Genomic DNA, 21,064 nt, shown 5'->3' on the forward strand with positions numbered 1-21,064 from the left:
TATATATATTTATGTACATATGAAAACTTGAAAAATTATAATAGTTGTTGCAGAACCTCCTCAACCTCAAAATCATTTATTCAGTTTTATATCATTACTAAACCACTGGTATAAAATGGAAATATTTTCATTATTATGGTATATGACATTAATTCAGTGCTCAATTCACTGGCTTCCAAAAACCCTTCAATTTAACTGATATAATTATTATATCCCTATCAATATTTCGCCAAACTAAAAAGCAAAGGTTACGGTCACGCCAAGACAACTTTGTGATTTTAGTGATTTACCCTATTAGTGAAGTTGACTGTATTGTCTAGAAGCATTCATGGGAGAGATAAGCAATGTGATCGTTTGCTCAGATACAATCGTTGCTCATGAAACACGTTCTTGTGTGTTAACCGTACAAGGCAGATGTAAAAAATGGGTAATTTTATTGCACAAAACTAATAGGTGGTCATAAACGATCCCTCTGATTAATCTGTCTTTTATTGAGCAATTGGTCAGAATTTAAATTGTGGTAGTTCCGCCGCCACTCACGGGGTACAGTATTGATTGGATTTTAAACGATAGCTTCCAACCAGAATCCACATGCTTTTCAACTGATTAAATTATTGAACTGCTCCCACGACATCGAAATTAGTTGTCACTACAGAAGTGATTGAAGTGTCTTTAGACTGGAGAGAATAACCGCTGGTTAAGAGATTGAATTGGAAGAGTCGGAGACGAAATGATCAGACGACCTTGACTGCAGGATTTCCAGCGTGACGAATGTCATCCGCGAGGCTGTTAATAACACCCTCCATTGGTGGAAGGAAAGTGCTTCGAGACGGTGTACGATGGCCTGAACTGCACTGAGGAGGGACATCTACTAAACTTCATATCAGAAGTGTAGATGTTACGAGAGGCCGAGTGCACTAAGTAATAAGCACAAGTCTACTCTTGTGAATGCCTAAATGAGGTTCACTCTCATAAGCGGAAGGATCAATTCCGAAGGAAGATATGGAGAAAAAATTCATTGTTTACCATCTTAATCAAGAGAATGAACATGAATATTTGTGAGACGTGTCGTGTTATACCCGCCTGGAACTTGTGCCTCCCATGGGACCGATAATATCTTCATATTGGCGTTAATTGGCAAAAACCTAATCGTGCTTCAGAGCATGCCAGCATGGAAGCGGCGAGCAGGAACAAACCGTAAGTTGAAGAGCCTCTTCTAAAACTTTTCCACGAATATTCAGATAATGGAAATCTTCCAAGAAGGCGTGAGTTCACCAATTTAATATTTCTCTAAAAGCCTTAAATAGGCCTATGTGTTTCCTCCCTGTGATGAGTTTTCGATCGTGATAGCCTACCACAGAAATATTGTTGGAGCAGATGCACAGGAACCGCTGATGCCACGGAAGTGCGCAGAGATGTTGAGGAGAGAGTGGAGCGATCCTCTTTCATGTAACCTCCGCCTTTGGCAGCTCCTGGTGCCCTACCAATCTCTAGCAGCTACAGAGGTACTGTGCTAGAAGCAATTTATTCACTCTCACAAGAAGCTATGCACAGAACAGACGTGTTGACAAAAATTTTAATTTTTAAATTAGACTTTGTTTATCTCAATCAAATTTTAAGTATTGGGGGGAATCAGATCTTTTTTCCAATTAATTCGCTATTGGCATATTCATTTATTTTTGCTGCGTGTTTTTAATTAAATTTGTATTATGTGAATTAAATTTAAAAAGAGGGATCAAAATTGTTTTAAATTGATAATAAATTAAACCTCAATTAACTCTCAAACAAGCATATATAAAAAATAATTAATCTAAAATAATTCTGTTTGAACATGAACCAAAATCCTAATTTTGCTGGAAAGGTCAGAATAGAATTCTCAAATACGGTGTGTGTTTGATGATTCCTCACAAAACATTAAATATAAATTTTTGTTCTTCTATTTTTTTTTTGCATCACTCCCTCCGAAAATCTTAGCTTCAGTGCCCATCCATTTTTACCTATATAGCATCGATTTGTAATTTAATTTTCTTTAAGATTCCATCATAAATCATAATGTATTCGTCATTCCATTGAAAATTCCAGAGCTTTGAGCGCTAGAGAAGTAAGTATTGGAGAAAGTTAGGGAGGAGGTGAATAAAACCTCAAAAGAAACTTCTGGCAAGAAAGTTGTTCATGACCAAGTTTCATCCCAAAATTCCAAAAATTACGAATTTTAAGAGGTTTTCAATCATGTCTTGAAAACTCTAAATATATCATATGATCGTTTACCTGTTTAACATATCATGATCATGAGTTATCATTTGATATAAACATTAGAATAGTTAAAATATTATAAAACATTTTTTCCGTAATTTTAGCTCTAAATGTTTCAATGTTATCACTGGATCTCAATACATAAGTGGAGAAATCAAACTCGTTAATTAGTAGAGCCGTATGCTTAAAATGATTGTAGGTCAAAACTTACTATAAGAAGGTCCAATATTAATTTTAATGTGACTGTTAATGTTTGGTGCATAGTAGAATTTCATCAATTGGTGATAAAAGCGTGTTTTTTTTTTGTTAAGATTATGTTGCCAAAGAATAGTACGACAGCTTATTACTGGAACGATTCTACTATTAGCCATCTATTAACAAAGGTTTGGTGAAAATGTTCATAGTGAAAGCATATAATTTATTCAACATTTTTATAGTACTTCTATAAGGGGTATTCATGATCTTTAGTTTAACATGTTATTGCGTGTTAAATGGAGAAATATTACCTTCTTTTCCCATGTTAAAATAATATAACATGGTTGAGAGTCTGTTCCTAGGCCTGTTAAATGGAGAATGATGTCACACAACAGACCAGCTGAGCTCATCACCGTTTTGGTTGTAGTCGTGATAGGTTACTTGCTCGTAGTTTGGGTTTTGATTGTGTTAGTAATGTATGCTTGGATGCTTTTAAAACTAATGAAGGAATATATGGCAATAATAATGTAATGATAGTTGTCAATTAGCTCATCTTGATTCTCTTCCTCACAAGTTAGAACATCAACAAGACACTCAGTAGCTAAATTTTTACACAACTTCCACTTTTCACTCAAATTAGGCATGTTGTAATAAATCAAATTAATGAAAACTAGGAGCTCTTATGCATTTGACGTTTAACATGACTTTAAACAGGGCTGCTCACAATCCTATACTTATAACATTTAACATGGTATAACATTTCACATTTAACACAGCATCATGAATACCCCTATGGTTATAGTCTTGCTTTATTGGGATTATATTGGTTTTGAGAAGTTTATATGTTCTTTTTATACTTGGGACAAAATATGGCTCTTTTAATGAATCGACTATTTCCTCCAGAGAACTTGCTAACTTTTAAAATCTCAGGTATAATTAATGAACATAAGAAAACACAAATTTGAGATGAGGTGTTGAGAAGGGACTACCAAGGCGAGAAATCCCTCGCTAGGCCTGGTGAGTAGAGGTTGAGGAGGGGAGGGAATGTTGAGTGATCACACAGCACCCCCTGCACTTCCTTTTGATGTCACACTCTCCAGGCACCTTCAGTGTCTACTCGGATACACATTAGTGCGCAACTCTATACTTCATTCTTCTACCGCTAAACCAACTAGCTTTTTCGCATCTAGATTCCGATAATTTTAATAAATTGAAAGAAAAGATTATGCATATATGTAATGAATTAGAAGTATAATTTATATTTCTATAGGATATTATATATTTTCCCACGGAAAAAAATGTAATTAAATAAATTTATGTATGAGAGTATTTCTTAATATAGCAAATAGCACCGAAACGTTGGTGTGATCCAATGTGATAAAAGTTTTCAAATCAGTTATTCAATACGAAAGGTATTCATTTTTAAAATTGAGGATCTGAATGGAATAAGAATCCATACTCGAAACGGTATGTTTCAACTATTAGATTATGAAAATTAAAGATGGTTTTAAATATTAAGCTTGGTCAGAAAAAAATACTGTCTTTCACCATCTCAGATCCAAATATCTTCAAATAGTTAAATATTCGTTTATTTAATGAGGGACAAATTAATCTATGGAAAAATAGGCCTTTTTTTGGATAAATCAATTTAAGACATAAAAAATCGAAATTACTCGTTGCGTATTTATTTGATCTCCTAAACAGTTGCCCAAAATGTAGATTGTCAATAGACTAATATAAGACAAAAAGAAAATTGAACACAGCTCATTGCTGAAATATAACTTTTGTAGTATGAGCTCTTATTGCATTCACATCCACAATTGTTTTTTTTTTTAAATCATCAATTGCTATTTACATTTGATGTAAGATCCAAATGAAGTGACACAGGCATGTAGAGACACTATTGGTAGCACTTCAATAATTTGTCTACACTACAAGGTCTCGAGGCCATCTTCTTTCCATGCGCCTCGGAGGATTGTCAGGAATAGAAGAGGAAGCAAGGTTAGAAACTAGAGGGAGCTTATAATGGAAGGGTTGATATCTGATTTGGGCTATATTGGTAACGTATGGAACATTAAGGTCTGTATGAATGATTTTATTTGTTGTTTTATTTTATTACTAGAGTAATTCGAAGGTTTAGTAGAGCCCCAAAGCTCCTTATGTCCAGATAAGCCTTATTATTGTCATGTAGATCAGTCTTTTTTAATGAATTGGAAGTTAAGATAGTTTGTACAGCAAGTGCTCTAATAGTCGAAATAAACATCCTGTCTTTTTAGTATTGTGTGAAATTATCATTGCAATTGTAAAATTAATGTTTTTCCTTATTGAATAATTTATTTTATTACTGAGAACATCATAATATCGACGAGTTCTTCATACATATCTGTCCTCAAAGTCAAGTGCACAGTTCTTTGCTAGCTGACGAGGAACGTTCTCATGAACGCCAGGACTGGCGATGGTCTGGACATTTGAATTTATATTTCTATAGTACGATAAAAATAATATATACCGAAATAAGTTAATGGGAATATGTGATAAAACGGCAGATTTAATATTAGATTACAAACATTTACAGTAAAATAAAATGGTACACGATTTTAGTCTTGAAGATGGATCAGGACCTCCAATCGTCGATTTTGTGATTTTATTAGTTTTCAAAAAATTTATTCAAGGCAAAGATCTTCAATGTATTAGTAGGAGTAGGAGTAGTTCTCTTAAGATCATGAGTACAAAATGAATATTTTTAATTTTTCCCAAACAAATACAGTTTTCGCTAACAAAATATATTAAAACATACATACCCATACTTATAAATGCTTCAAAATCACAAAAAATGACTACTATTCTTACGTATTTTATATGTTGTTGTGGTAGTAAAGATTTACATATTTATTTATGTGTTATATAATACATACGTATTCATATTATACGTAAATATATATTTATATAAATATACAGTTATATACAAGTTGTATGGGCTCCGAATGAATGGAATGGATTTGAAATAACCTAAACTGAAGCCTTCGTGATTGACATGAATGTGTTTGTTGTTCAAATAATTCTTATTTTGGAGCTAATATTAGCCTATATTATCGATCTCTGTGCTCATAGTGCCGCTCGCATGATGTTATAAATATTGTAAATTCAATCTGCTTAGTGAATCATTGTTAAGATATTTTTTCAAGAATAGATAGTCAATAACCGATTGACTAGCACTTAAAGCCTATCCTGAAACTAAGGGGTAACCTTACCATATTAAATTTAAAATATTATCTTTCGGTTTTTTTTTTATTATATTAGCAATGATGTTGTGTAGACCATCTTGAGAAACTGAAATTCTTGTCAATTTGTAGGAAAAAAACATAAAAGTAAAACCCGTTACTCGTTACTTAGAATGCTGTCCACTGTCAGTTTTAATTTTTTTTTTTAATGATTTATTAATTGTTATGTACAACTGACATAATACAATGACATGATACAAACATAGAGAATCTATTCGTTGTGTTAAATCGATTATGTCTTTTTGTTGGGAAGCTTTAAAATGAACAAACGACAAACTGGTTCGGATTAGAACATTTATTTGGTCAATTTAAACATTTTAAAAAATAAACAAAAGATGACTAATGATGAATACAAGTAAAAATAAAAAGGTCTCTCAGATGAAAATAAAATAGTTATATAAATTATGAAGATGACAAATACTAGTCGATGCAAGCTGCTACACACCGATAGGTCCGAGGAAGAGTGCTGCCAAGATGTTTAGGTCGCAGCTCTGTAGCTCAATACACCGCTGTAATGGTCCAAAGTTGGTGTAGTGGGTCATCGATTGTCCAAACATCGAAAAGTCGTATTAATGTATTAGGCGAGCAGACAAAATGAACGCAGACAGGGCTACACTCGGTCATGGCAACTAATTACCCGGAACTGATATTAAAGTCGAAACACAGAAAAGGTCTGGTTCCAACTGTAATGACGGTTAACTCAATAAAAATGTCAAAACTATTAAATTATAAACGCAGACAGGGCTGCTTAGACGCTACCATGGCCACTAATTAGCAGAAACTGTTATTAAAAAACTAAGATGGTCGGTCCGTTGCTGGGTGACGCCTTAGCAACAATTATCAGCCTAGCAACTGTCTCTATTACTCATTTTAACACACAAATATAATTACATTTTTTCTTTTCAAATAACTAAATCCAATTAAATTTAACGTTATTAAATTAAACACTAAGACTAACTAAATATTATTTACAAGGTAATTATATATTATGGCGTTAAAACATTGATAGAAATCCAAGCTTTCATTATAGGAAATAAATGAGGGAGCCTTGCTAGAAACTTTTCTTCTCTTGAATGAAGGTTCTTAGTAAAAAATAAAATTTGAATAATTTTAATCACAAAATACGGCAATGTATGTTTTCATGTACAACAGTTTCGATTAAATTTCGTGGTTGAGTTTGTAAATCTTTTTCCGTAAAAACGTAGAAACCAATAATTTTTTTTGTTTAATTTTTTTTTTTTATAAAGTTAAAAATAACCTGGAACAAATAGTAAGTAATAACAGAAATAAATTAGAAGTAGGAACAGAAAATAATCGTTTTCATTTCTATAACAATTTTATATCGTGATTGTTGAATCGAATGGAGAAGATACTTATACTTAGTTTCTATTACAAATACTTGTGATTTCCGCGTTCTTAATTTGGCTCATGATTATTTATTAATGATCCTTTTTAATCGAATATCAGAATAAATTCCTCCACAACCTCTGGAGTTCTGCACGATAGAGAAAAATTAATATATTCTAAGCCTACAAAGTTTTAAAATTTTGAATCCGATTATATCCAAGCTAACCTAAACTAAACATATATGGAATAATAAATTGTGTAAAAAGTAAAATTGATCATCTATATTCTTCTTAAAATATAGGAGAGGGTATCTGTAAAACGATGAATTTATATTCTATAAATAACAGTTATAATAATTATTAATTGAATCAATATTATATCCAATATCAGTCTCAACACTTTATTATTTCATTTGTCTTACGTTTCGGCCTTTCTAGCCATCCTCAGGGACATCTTCAATATAAAAATCCTTCTCACATAAATTATTATTTTCTATTTGCAGGCTATTCTGCCCAGGTCAATTTCTTTATTTAAATTTAAATAAATGAGGTTTTAACTTTAAATAAAGAAATTGACCTGGGCAGAATAGCCTGCAAATAGAAAATAATAATTTATGTGAGAAGGATTTTTATATTGAAGATGTCCCTGAAGATGGCTAGAAAGGCCGAAACGTAGGACAAATGAAATAATAAAGTGTTGAGACTGATATTGGATATAATATTGATTTAATTAATAAAAGTTTACCTTGTCTCAAAAAATTTTGAAATAATATAATTAAAGTTATAATAATGTTCATCAATGTCTTGAGATAACCCCTTGGTCATGTTGCTTAGGAGAATATTTTCGCTGATTCTCTTAAAGCGACTGGCTTGATATTATTTCTTCAAAGGTTCAACTAATGGTGAAGTCAGATTTACTTGAGCTAACCAGTTCCGAATACTCAAAATATTCTCCCCTGATTCATCCAGATTCAGATCGTAACAAAATTCCACTTCTGTGATTGCACTTCGTTTTGATATGCGCTAACTTAAGACCTTCAATAGTTACAAGCGAATTGTGCCTCTTGTCACCACTTCATGACTTAACGCCGATGCCCAATGTTAAAGAGGTTGAGTTCTAAAAAGTTAAGAATAATACCAACTCGAGATCCCGTAGTTCTGATCATTCCTAGAATCCATCTGTTGTGGATCGATTTAGCCTATATTGGTCATAAATCACCATCCACCACCTTTTTTCTGCAGTCGTTCCTGGCCACCAAAAAAATGGTCTGGAGAAAAATGGTCGGAATTCACCATTAACCAGCTATTCTTCTCTACATTAACACGTTATTTTTTCTCAGTTGTGGTGTCTTGTATAACCTCCAACTCCCATTTAGATTTTTTCATCAGGGATAGTTTCATGAAGAACAAGTTCTCTCTATTGTTGTGATCAGTGATATTGACTCCACATCCATCACTCGAACGAATGCGGCTTTTGCTCATATTTTTATTGGGATCATTTAAGCCATAAAACTAAAACGACTCTGAACGTAGACAGGTCTATTGGTGGAGTCCCTCTCAATACAGCTGGATGGCCCCCAGAGCTTTTATATTCAAATCTTTGAGGACTGATTGACTGATTTTCCTTTCAGATCCTCTTCCATAACTATAAAATATTTTTAAGCCATCTTTCTAATTAATCAGTAGAAAAATAGTTATAAAAATTATTTCAATGACTATAATTTGATGTAAAGGTAATCTGATTATCTGTCCAATAATAACCATAATTAGTGTTTTTATTTTTGACCAAGGATTTTTCGACAATATTTTCTTTTTCATATATACTACAATTTAATATAGTGAAGTTTTTCCCATATTATTCAAAATTTTACTAGGGCTTCTGTTTGATTCACTCTTAATCTCACTTACCAATTTACATTTTTAATAAAAAATTAAATAATTTAAGCAATTAAAATATATATAAAAATATATATAAAACAAAGAACGATAATATATGTAACATAGTAAAGCACAAATGAAATACGGAGACATATTTGGACAACACGAAGCATTGATACATTAAACTAATGGTGACTATTCGCCTTTAACCACAATGGGTTGAACGAGGACTAGATTCATTTGAGAATAAAATAGATTAGGCTAAAACCTAATGGTTAGTTTAAAGACTAAATTTAACCTTACTCTTCTAAAATAATAAATTTTTAGCTTCATAATAATCCCAAACCCTCCAGTCCCACATCACCACCCTTGAAGAATGGTGCCAAAACTGGAGGATTAAAATAAATTCCAATAAATCCCACCAAATCACATTTACCTTCGACGTAAACCCATGACCTCTTCCCCTACAATATCCTTTAATAATACCCCACTTATTCCTGTCGAACAGATCCGTTACTTAGAACTACATCTCGACAAACGACTGACATGGAATCCTCATACAAGACTAAAAAGACAAGAAACTGCTCGTAGATTCCGACTATTGCAACATTTACTGGACAAACGGTCTAAATTGCCAATCCATTACAAAAGACTCATCTACTGACTATTATAAGGCCTATCTGGACATACGGAGTTGAGCTTTGGGGCTCCACTAAACCATCAAATTCCTCCAGAATCCAATCCTTACAGTCCGAAATCCTTAATGCTCCTTACTTTGTCACAAATCAAGCCATCCATCAGGACCTCAATATTCCATATGTTGCCGATTTGGCCAGAACCAGATACCGTTCCTTCCATAATAAACTTCCCAACCACCCAAATCCACTTGTTTCTAACCTGGCTTCTCCTTCATTACCTAATAATCCTCCTAGGCGTCTGAAAAGAAGATAGCCTCGAGATCTTCTTCTCTAGAAATGTTATTGGAGTTCTATCAGTGGGTAGATTCTCCACATGTTTTTATCATGTTACTATGTCACTTACAGCAAATTTACTTGTTGTATATATGTGTATACAGTTGTAAATATCAATAAATAAATTATTAAAAAAAAAAAAATAAAAAAAAAACTTCATAATAATGAATTATTATCAATCTTTTCAGTTTTCTTATGCATTAATATTTTTTTTTTTAATTAACATAATGTCTCAAATAAACTTATCCATCAGGACCTGAATGTTCCATATGTTGTCGAATAAGCCAGAACCAGATATCAATCCTTCGATGACGAACTTCCTAACAACCCAAACCCACTTGTTTTTCGCCTTGCTTATTCTTCATTACCTGATAATTCTTATATACATCAGAAAAAAAGATGGTCTCGAGATCATACATTCTAGAACTTCTATAAATGTAAATGGAGTTCCATCAAAGGGTAGATACTCCAGAAGACAGTTGCATGCCATTATAATACAACTCTCATCAAATTTACTTGTTTATATATTTGTTAAATATAGTTATAAATAATAGTAGTAGTATTGCCTATCACGCCTAACTACTGTGTTTTGCTTCGTTTGATAATATCTAATACAAGGTATTTTATTCTACCCAGTTGATAATCTAGATTGAATCTAGTTACGAAGATCAACCATTTTTACCTGTTACCTTGAAAACGAGTAAGCCACTCTGTTAAGTAAACACAGAGTTTAAGTTTTGAAGAGGCATATAACATTGCCAGCATATTTGGGGCACTTGTTGAATCCCTTCCAGGAGCCACAGAGAATGAAAAATGGCCCAAGCAAGCCAAACAGATGCCGCTACGTCCTGGACTGGTCCCAACAGGATCCAAACCTATGGTATTTCTAAATGCAGGTTATAATAATCTTCTACCATTGTGTTTTCAAAGCTGTTGTCATTCAGCTCTTTTAACCTCAAAAACTTAACTCAGTGTAAACAAGCCTTATAATAGTCATGTAAAGCAGCCTTTTGAAATAAATAAATATAATTAAACTAAAAATAATAAATGAAAAGGTACAATTTCTACTAATATACATAATAACAAGTATAAACAAAAATCTGAAACATTAGTTACAGAAACATATAAATCTTATTTGAAACTTTCAATTGTTATTCTTCCGGAATCGGGTGGATAGAAGGTGGTCGAAGATAAGGGATTTGAAGGTTGGAAGAGTATTAGAACTACGAATGAAGGAATTCCATAGAATAGAGTTCCAGAGGGATGAGGTAAGATCTACCATAGGCTGCGGTTCGATGGACAGTTACATTTAAGTCTGAAGGCCGTGAGCGGGTATTGCGGAATTGCACTGAGGATTTAAATAGAAAAAGATATCTCAAATGTACGATGGACGGCAGGATTAGATAACTTGGTAGAGAAAGGAAGGAAGAAAATATTTGCGACGGAAGGAGGAGTACTGCCACTTCAACTCTTCGTAAAATCGCATGATGGAGCCGTCCCTGGGGACCACAAAGATGAATCGTACAAAGCAATTAATTACAGTTTAATTATTTATTATCTTCAAATTTCATCTATGTATAAGCAAATTAGTTTTTATGTTACTTTTCTGATATATTTTAATTACTCTTTTATTGAATTCTTTTTGTGAGACTGGAGAAAAAAGAGGCTATTTTGCGGGAAACATTTTTCCCTCACTAAAGAAGACCCAGGGACCCACTTTATAAAAGTAGCCTTTATTATTTCCAATGGAACTTATATTATAATTTTTATATGAACATTCACCTCGTAATACATTACTGTAAGAAAGATTATTTACCTACGTCATCTAATACAACTTACAGCATTTTTAAGATTTTATAATTATGATTTGATGACCTAAGCCATGTTTTGAACTGTTTTACATAATGTTCCCTCTTCTTACACTATGATGTTAGAAGATTTCGGTTATTAGTCTGGAATGAATATTGCTGAGACATATAAAAACTGCTTAATTACTGTATAACTGCAGTTAGCTAAAAAAAAAAAAAGAAAAAAAACAACAATTAATCATAGTAGAAACATTTTACTCCTAAAGTGGGGCTCACACACACACACACAATACTGGAAACCGTGCAATAAGATTGAACTTGTGTTTCTGCTATTGAAAGGTGGTGCAATATAGTGTACGAAATTTTAAAAAAATATTTTTTTGCGCAATGTCGGAAAATATTACATTATCTATGAGTAATATTGGGCAATATTGAATCAGTCGGTGTCAACAAGTGGTGTTGAACGTTTCCCCATTGCTATTAAAACGCCAACAGGCAATTCAGTTATGAAATTATCGAAATTTATAGTTCCTTTTCGGCTTAATGGGACATCAAACGCAGAGACACAAATCATGGTAAAACAAGTACGACGTGCTAATTAAAAAATACCGAAGTAATTTTCAGTGACCAAAACGGAGTAAAGTTTGGAGTCACTCAACATATTTACACCTTACCCCTGTCGAACAGATCCGCTACCTTGGACTACATTTGGACAAACGATTAACCTGGAATCCTCACACCAGACTGAAAAGACAGGAAACTGCACGTCGATTTCGACTATTACAGCACTTACTAGATAAACGGTCTAAACTTCCAACACATTACAAAAGACTGATCTACATGACTGTAATAAGACCAGTTTGCACATATGGAGTTGAGCTTTGGGGCTCCAGTAAACCTTCGAATTCCTCTCGTATTCAATGCTTATAATCCAAAATCCTCAATGCTCCTTACTTTGTCACAAATAAAATCATACATAAAGACCTTAGTGTTCCCTATGTAACCGATCTAGCCCGAACCAGATATCACTCCTTCCATTATAAACTCTCTAACCACTTAAACCCCCTAGTTTCTAATCTTGCATCCTCTTCCATTCCTGACAATCCTCCGAGGCGCCTGAAAAGATGACCACGAGACCAGCTAATGTAAAATGTCATTAGAGTGCTACTAATGAGTAGTTTCTCTACACGCCTGTAACACTCCAATTTAACTTAGATTATATTTACTAAATGTATTATAATGTATAGTTGTAAATAGCAATAAATAAATATTAAGAAAAACAAAAACATATTTACACAATCGGACGGCAATTAAGTATTAAAGATCTGTACAGCCTTGCACAACCTTTGCGCGATTTAATATAATACTGGGACTATTGCGCAATAATATTGTATGTCTGTGGCAAAGCTTTAAACAAGTCTGGAATTTATTTGTGGAATAATATTGTGCTTTTATAGGTCGCCTAATACTTTTTTTATTATTATAGCCAATAATATTTTAAACATAAAATTTCTTTAACAATGTTTTTTATAAACTGTTTCAGCACCAAAAGCAGTTCTACAGACCGTTTGGCTAATGTGACACAAACGATATCTCGCTTACTAGATGGATATGATATTAGACTAAGACCGAATTTTGGAGGTAAGGCGTTCGTTTTTTATTGTGTTTTTTTTTTAATACAATTTGCTTTATTTATAAAAAGTGTACTTTATTTATTTCTTAGGATTCATTTGTAATTTTATGTTATTTTTCTTCTTATTAGAGATATCTGTGACTTACAATTACTAGATACTCCTAGATTTTTCGCTTTCTATGATTCTGCAGCTGTAATTTAATTCGTATATATTGTAATATTTAGCAAGTGAAGAAAAAAAACAGAAAAGAGACAAATAAGCAATAACACTAACTACGATTAATCACGTAATTGAAAGTCAGATTTTCAATTAACTTTATAATTTCAATCTACTGCTATTGGTATTTTAATTCTTACAAGTTCAATTAGCTATTATATTTTTTTGCAATATGTGGTTTTCATTTAAAAAAATAAAATGAAATAAATATAGACACTTTACGAATACAAAATAATAATCATTATTTCAATCATTAGTTTATATCGATAAGGAATACACAAACGACCCAATTACAAACTCAAAAGTGATATTTCGTAATTTATTAGAACAACTTTAAACGACTTAACTTAAGGAACCTCTCGAGGTTTTATGATCGTTTCTCTACTTACATTACAAACACATATGACGTTCCTTCCAGTTCTATATTTTTTTACAGTAACATATTCAGGTAATACAGCAACCCTAAAAATACCTATAAATTAAATACATGCTTTACAAACCTCACAACAATATTTTACAACTGTTTTTAATTTAATTACACGACTGATTTATTAAATTTTGTGAAATTACATTACTTTTATTCTTCAACGTGAAAAGTTTCTCTCAGTTTTCCATGACAACACACTGATTGCACAATTAGACTACACTATCTCGATCTGACATTTGACTAAAGAACGATATGGTGTCCACTCACCAAGAAAAAAAGAACAACTATTTATCAAAGACTAATTCTTCTTTAATCATTCTATTTGCAACATTCAAAACTAATACTTAGACTAAAATCGAATGCATAAACTAAAAAGACGGATAACGAACTTCTAATTATTCAAGACAAAAAAAAAATCCTTAGTAAATCTACAATATAAATATACATACTGAACTTCAGTCATCAACTGCTAACAAACACATACAGACCCATTCGATTCGATTCCATGAATATTTACTTAGACACAATAATACACTCACAAATAACATGGTTAAAACATTCATGCCTGAAAACCCCAAAAGGCTAAAAAGGAGCTAGATGTGTGATTCTTAAATTTCGTTCTCATCTAATTCATTATTGGCACCTAAATTTTATTAAGAATAAAAGTTATTAAAAAAAATAAGAATTAATTTTCGTGTGTAATTATATAAATAGTAACTATAGTGAAATTTGCATTTCTTATTATTTTAAACTAAATAAGTGTTTCTAATTTCTTTCATTTTATTATCTTCTTAAACCTAGTGAAAACGCAATGTTTATTCATATAATCTAGAGGTCATTTTGCTAATCTGAGACGTAGAATCCTAATGAAGATATAAATAGTTTAAAATTTAACTGTATCATTTTGCTTAAATTAAATCTGTACCACAACAGTCCATGAAGTACTTTTACTAGACCAACGGATGTGCAAGTAGGTGATTTATTAAGTAGGTGAGCCTGGAGGGCTCCTTAACCCACAGCGCTGACTCACGACTACTGTGAAACAGAAAATAATTATCTATCACCGTAGGACTCGTACCGTCAGTATCGGACGTTGGAGTCAGTAGCACTGTGTATTACCATTGAGCTACTAACCATTTGTCTAACGGCTATTAATTAATTAAATATCTTGTTAATTTTTTCTGACAAAAGATAAAGTAACAAAAATTCTATATTTCATCCTCACAGTAATCCGTTATAATTTTTATTTTAATATTTAATATTGATTGCTTGAGGCGCTACTGATTAAAATTAGTAGTGCTTTAAGCGATAAATATTAAGAATTACAAACAATATTTATGGCATAATCCAGGCTTGCTCAACGAGTATTCTTAATTATCTGGTGACCCTGAACTCCTGTGTTCCCTTCTCCCAAAATGCTCTTTACATCTGCCCATTTTTTAAAAATTATAGGTTATTTATTTTTTTTTTTTTTTTACAGGTGATCCACTCTATGTAGGAATGGATTTAACTATAGCCAGTTTTGATTCCATAAGTGAAGTCAATATGGTGAGTTAAATTTATGTAACTTATAAAATTATAATAACTTGTATCTGTGATAAACCCATAACAGTAGCTAAAGTGAGAAGGTAATGTTGCATACATAGCGGTTTTAGACGAAAACCTTGAAATGAATTAAAAGCTTTGGGATAAACGCTTAATGAAGTAGTTAGTAATTTATTCCTTAGGTTTAGTTAAATCAACACATATCGGAGCATCTTCTGATTTTTTTTTTACTGAAGAAATTGAAGAAGAATAGCACAAAAACCTCTAAGAAAAATATCAAAAAATTAGTTATGTATGTGTAATAATTAAGGTATATGATTTTTCATTAGTGAAAATAAATGATTTACGTCTTCTACAACAATTTTTAAAAGAAAATTTCTTGTTTGATTTTTCTACCTCCAAGTTGCCTCAAGGCGTGGAGTTTTAGTCGCTTTAAAAGTTCATTAAAACGTAATACAGTTCGATAAATATTATTAGGTAAATATTACCTTCCTTTACGGGAAAAAATACAACAAAGCTTTCTCCAAGCGGATAGGTTTTAAAAGTTTAACTAGTGTCAACTAATCAGCCGCCATTTTGACGCTGTAAATTCATAGTCTAAACGTGAAATTGAAAAATCTAAAAGATGTTTCACGTCACTATTTAATGTGTTAATTATTTGAGTGCATAATTTGTGAGCATTGCTGATCGTTTTTCTAAAATCATTATGTTGTGCGTCTTTTGTTGGAGCGAGTTGAACTGTTCAATAGTTAAACTCAAACAAACTTTTATTTCTGATCAATTACTTCACCCGATTTAGAGAAATCTACACAATTATGTAATGCTAAATAGTTTGGTTAAAATTGATCAACTGTTTAATAAATATTTTCACAACAAACCTTCTAATTCAGAACTGTACTCTATGAAATCTGCAATTATGAATGTTTTCGTCCGAGTGCCTGGGCATTGCGAAATAATTGTTGATCGGACATCCAAGGAGACGATTACAGAAGGCTTATCATATTAAGAAATTGACTGTAGATGACATTTTTTTCCATCAGTAAACAGAAAATGAAGTTAAAATGAAAACTATTATGAGAAAACATTAACCTTGAATATAGTCGACTCGAAATATGTACAGAGAAGAAGTGATTTTGACACCCCTGCAAACAGGCCCCACGCGCCTTACTATCGACTATCATTATGTTCTGTCCTCCTTACGGAACGCAACATGCAGTAAAACACATTTTTACTAACTGTCGAGCATTTTTGAATAACTCTCTAAGATTTTTGCATGAATTACAAAATCAGATTTATTATCATTTTAAACACTGTTGACAAATTTTTTGAATTTCTTGAACAATCCATTCTGTATAATAAAATCTAAATATATTTTACCATAGGCCAAGTAGTCCACCATAGATCAAAATTTCAGACAATTAGAAGGCTATTCCATTGAAATTCAGGAAATTAAGACGATAATGATCCTATAAATAATGCCTTAAATAATAAGAAAAAGCTAATGATGTTTTTTTTTGTAATGTGTTAATTTCAAACAATAATTATCTGGTTCTAAAAATTCTACCATTTTCTATGTTTGTTGTAGCAGGTTTTTGTTATCAGGGGTATTCATGGTCTTTAATTTAACATGTTAAAGCGTGTTAAAAGGAAGAACTCATGTTAAATGGAGAAATATTTCCTTTTTTTACCATGTTAAAACGATACAGCATGTAACATGGCTGAGAGTCTTTTACTAGGTCTGTTAAACAGACCAGCTGAGCTTGTCACAATTTTATTTGTTGTCGTGTTAGGTTACTTACTAGTAGTTTGTGTTTTTTCTTTTTTTTTTTCTTGTGGTTTGGACTTTTTTAAAAAGACAATCAGTAGCCAAACTTTTACACTTCCACTTTTCACTTATTTTAGGCATGTTATAATAAATTACTGTGATCAAAATTTAGAAATAAACAATAACATAAAGGCTTGGAAGGAAAGGTTACTGAACAAGTTGCTCAGAAAATCCGCTAGAAGCTCTTATGCATGTACCATTTAACATGACTTTAAATAGGGCTGCTCACAATGGTATACTTATAACATTTAACTTGGTAAAACATTTTACATTTAACACAATATCATGAATACCCCTTATAGCATCCCAACACGATTCTTAGAAACGTAGTGGAACAGGTGATGCCTTTGATGCTGAATATTTTAATGGTGATTTTCCTCATGGTATTTACGTGCAATATAAAATTATAAAATTAAAAATTATTAAAAGTTCGAAAATAAAAAAAAATGTTTTTGAATAATTCTAAAACTATACATCTCTTGGAACATAATCATAGTTTCTTAAACAAACAATATTTAAGTACTCTTCAAGGCCAAACAACAAATCATTTAAATAAGAGATATTACTATTTGTACTTTGGATTACCATTATACAGCCTTCGAACTAATGATGTTTTTTCAAGTCAATTTTTTTTTAGTGATAGCTCCTGTTGTATTTCACATAAATTTCAATTGTTATCTAGTTATTTAGATGCATTTTGTTCTGTTCTCGTCTCATGTATGAAAATGGCGTGTGTAATCCAAATTATAACGTGGGTGAAACCGCAGAGCATAGCTAGTTTTAGACAAATATTATTGATTTAATTAATCTATTGGAATGTCATTATTTGGAATGTTCCTAAGACCTCTGGTAAATGGTACTTAAAGATCTAATTTTTATTATGTTTCTCATTGTTACGGATTCTATTAGTTTGTTACTAATATTCATAAATGGAATTTATGAATTTTGAATAATATAACAGATATCTGGCACGAGCAGGTTGTTCCATCTCTATTTAATTTTAATCATTGATTTTTTTCTTTAACTCTAGTCCTCAGGTTTCCCTAAATCCTATTCATTCGAATAAAACCTTTCATTACAACTGTCTTTGACGAAAAGTTTCGTTTGCCGAGAGAAGTGTAATTATAAAATCAATTGTAACAAGGTTTTGAGTTGAACGTTAGAGGAGCTGCTAATTCGTTCCACTTGATTTGCTTTAGAGGAGCCCTTGTTAGGAAAAGAGGCTATGGAAATCTGTTCCTTGATTAAATCACCACTTTACAGTTCCGTACTTAATCAAGATCTTTCAACAACGTTATTTAATGATTAGGGTCCCGCTTAGAGGCCTTGTTATAGTGGAATGTCTCATCTAATCCAAGAAGAGCTTGGGGTATAGTGCGATAATACTTGGTGGTGGCTTATTTGTGATCGACAAACAAGACAAACTTTAGGTTCATGATCTCCACGCTTTAGTTCAAATTAAACATCTTTTTTATAAAAAAAATAGAAGTATACTGGTATAATCCCAGACATGCCATATTTCTATAAGAACGTATAACAGAAATAACAATTCATTTATCTACTAAAATGAAATTAATTAAATTCCTAATATCATACATGTATTGCGAATAGTATCATTGATATTAATTTACTGATTGAATTCATAAAATTGTTTCAAATCTTCTCTGTGTGTTTAAGTTATTTATTAATTAATATTAATTAAGTTTGGTACTAAGCTATATTTGTTCTGAAAGCACTAATAGCACAATAGTATAAAATTTTTATAGTGTGATATATTATTATCATAAAATTAACTTTTAGATAATCTCGAACATTAGGTTGAGTCTTCATATTTAATATTCGATCTCACAATACGGTGTCAGAAATTACTTATTGTATGAGTATAGGTTAAATTATGTAATGTATAGGTAAATCAAAATAAGGTTAATGGTTCGATTGTTGAAACAGTAAGTTGACATACTAATATAAACTAAATTTGCGCTTTGATGTCTAAAATGTAACACAATCGAATATTTTTGACTTCGAGAACATCAGAGAACAACGATGGCTAGTCTCTGTTCTGTCCTGCTAAGCAAAAACGCAGTATCTTTAAACAAGACGATTTTGGGTTTTTTTAACATCACTATAGACAGAAAAAAACATGTCCTATATTCAAAAAATGTTATAAATTCATTAATTTTCCTCATTTATATTGTCATAACAAAAATTTTAAATATATGCCAATTACCAGATTATTAGACTTAATTTAACCCTATAATTCAAATGCTTTGCTGTAATTGTGGTATAACATCGGAGAGTTTTATCTAAAAATTAATGGATTATGTAAGCTTAAATAGTGCAAATATGTGAAAGGTGAATTGAACTCAAGGAATGAATTGAGGGAAAAATTGGCTTACTATTTTTTTAAAATTTTCATCTCTGGTTAGTTAGTAAAGGTTTTAAGTAAAAATGGTATAAATAGTTATTTTTTGTTAAATAGTGTTACTAAAGAAATTTCATTGAATTAAGAAAAAAAAAAGATATATATAGATTATTTTTATAAATTTTAATTTTACTTTGGCGGAAGTGAATCAACTTCTAAGATTGTTATTTCCAAAACAATCTGCTGTTTTTCTCGAAGAGTATGTATTATATCGGAAAGTATTATTGAAAAATATTAATTAAAATTTAAAACTATTTAAAAGTTTATTACTACTAATTATGGAACTTTAAACATATATCTAAAAAAAAACAGATTTGTGGACTATAGTAGGTTGAAACAGACATTTAAAAACTGAATAAATTAGGAATTTTATGATTTTTGAAGGCTGAAAGTTCACCTTTCATCAGAAATCCCAGTGTAATATATGAAATTTTATTTTACTCTCTTATAAAGGGATCTCTTTAAAATTGTTGCTATATTCTTATCTCACCAACTCCATCTAAGAAACCCTGGTTATTAACGAATCATTAACGTAATAATTGGTCTTTCGAAATCCAAGCCCTTTCAATGATATGATACTTTTAAATTATACCTTTTTTTTGCGAGAACTTGTGTCTCATAATCTAGGAGAATTCAAAAAGGTCATTTTGTGACTAATAACAATAATAAGGATTTTTCAAATATTTTAATAGGAGTGTAGGAGCTTAGAGGAGATTAATAATACCGATGTCACTGATAACTGAATGACCTTGAACAAAATGTAGATGTAATAAAAGGTGAACTTCTGATTTATTATTAATAAACACGCTGATATGAGTTGGACGTTATTTGTTCTTCTATTATATGAACAAATGGTTAAAAGTGTCAGGGTTAACTTATACTTGAGTATAGTAACACTCTGCTGAGCCTTGTATTATGAGGTACGGATGTAAACACATAACAGATAAGAGAGATGGCTTATAATCTTAGAAGAATAAGGTTCCTAATCGATAAGTTGGACCTAAGCTCCGGCACTACAGGCCAAGTAGCTACCGGCTTTTTTTAGCATCCTACTTAACCGAGCTGCCGGGATTAGCTTGTCTCAGGTAGTTTATCGCTGCCTCTGGCCAATGAACTTTCTTCTTTTGGCTACTTTAATCATATATTTCATTTTTTCAATACTTGTTTGAAGTAGGAAATAGAGCACCTCTAAATACAAAATCATCACTACATTCTTACTTTTTGAAGTGGAACTTTTATCTCCAATGTTCTTCAAGTCAAGAA

General features: G+C 31.6%; 1 protein-coding gene across 3 annotated transcripts in view; it reads left to right on the plus strand.

Moving 5' to 3' along the window:
- The window catches only part of LOC106683436 (gamma-aminobutyric acid receptor subunit beta-like), a gene marked incomplete in the record, with an annotated part of 109,309 nt that overhangs the window by 47,225 nt on the left and 41,020 nt on the right, over positions 1-21,064 (plus strand). For all 3 annotated transcript variants that reach the window (XM_067048750.1, XM_067048749.1, XM_067048751.1), the window contains 2 exon segments: positions 13,276-13,373; positions 15,490-15,557. In XM_067048750.1, coding sequence (XP_066904851.1) covers positions 13,276-13,373; positions 15,490-15,557 — 166 coding nt within the window.

The sequence above is a fragment of the Halyomorpha halys genome, unplaced genomic scaffold (assembly GCF_000696795.3).
Source record: "Halyomorpha halys isolate HHAL.00 unplaced genomic scaffold, Hhal_1.1 Scaffold483.1, whole genome shotgun sequence".
Taxonomy (NCBI): domain Eukaryota; kingdom Metazoa; phylum Arthropoda; class Insecta; order Hemiptera; family Pentatomidae; genus Halyomorpha; species Halyomorpha halys.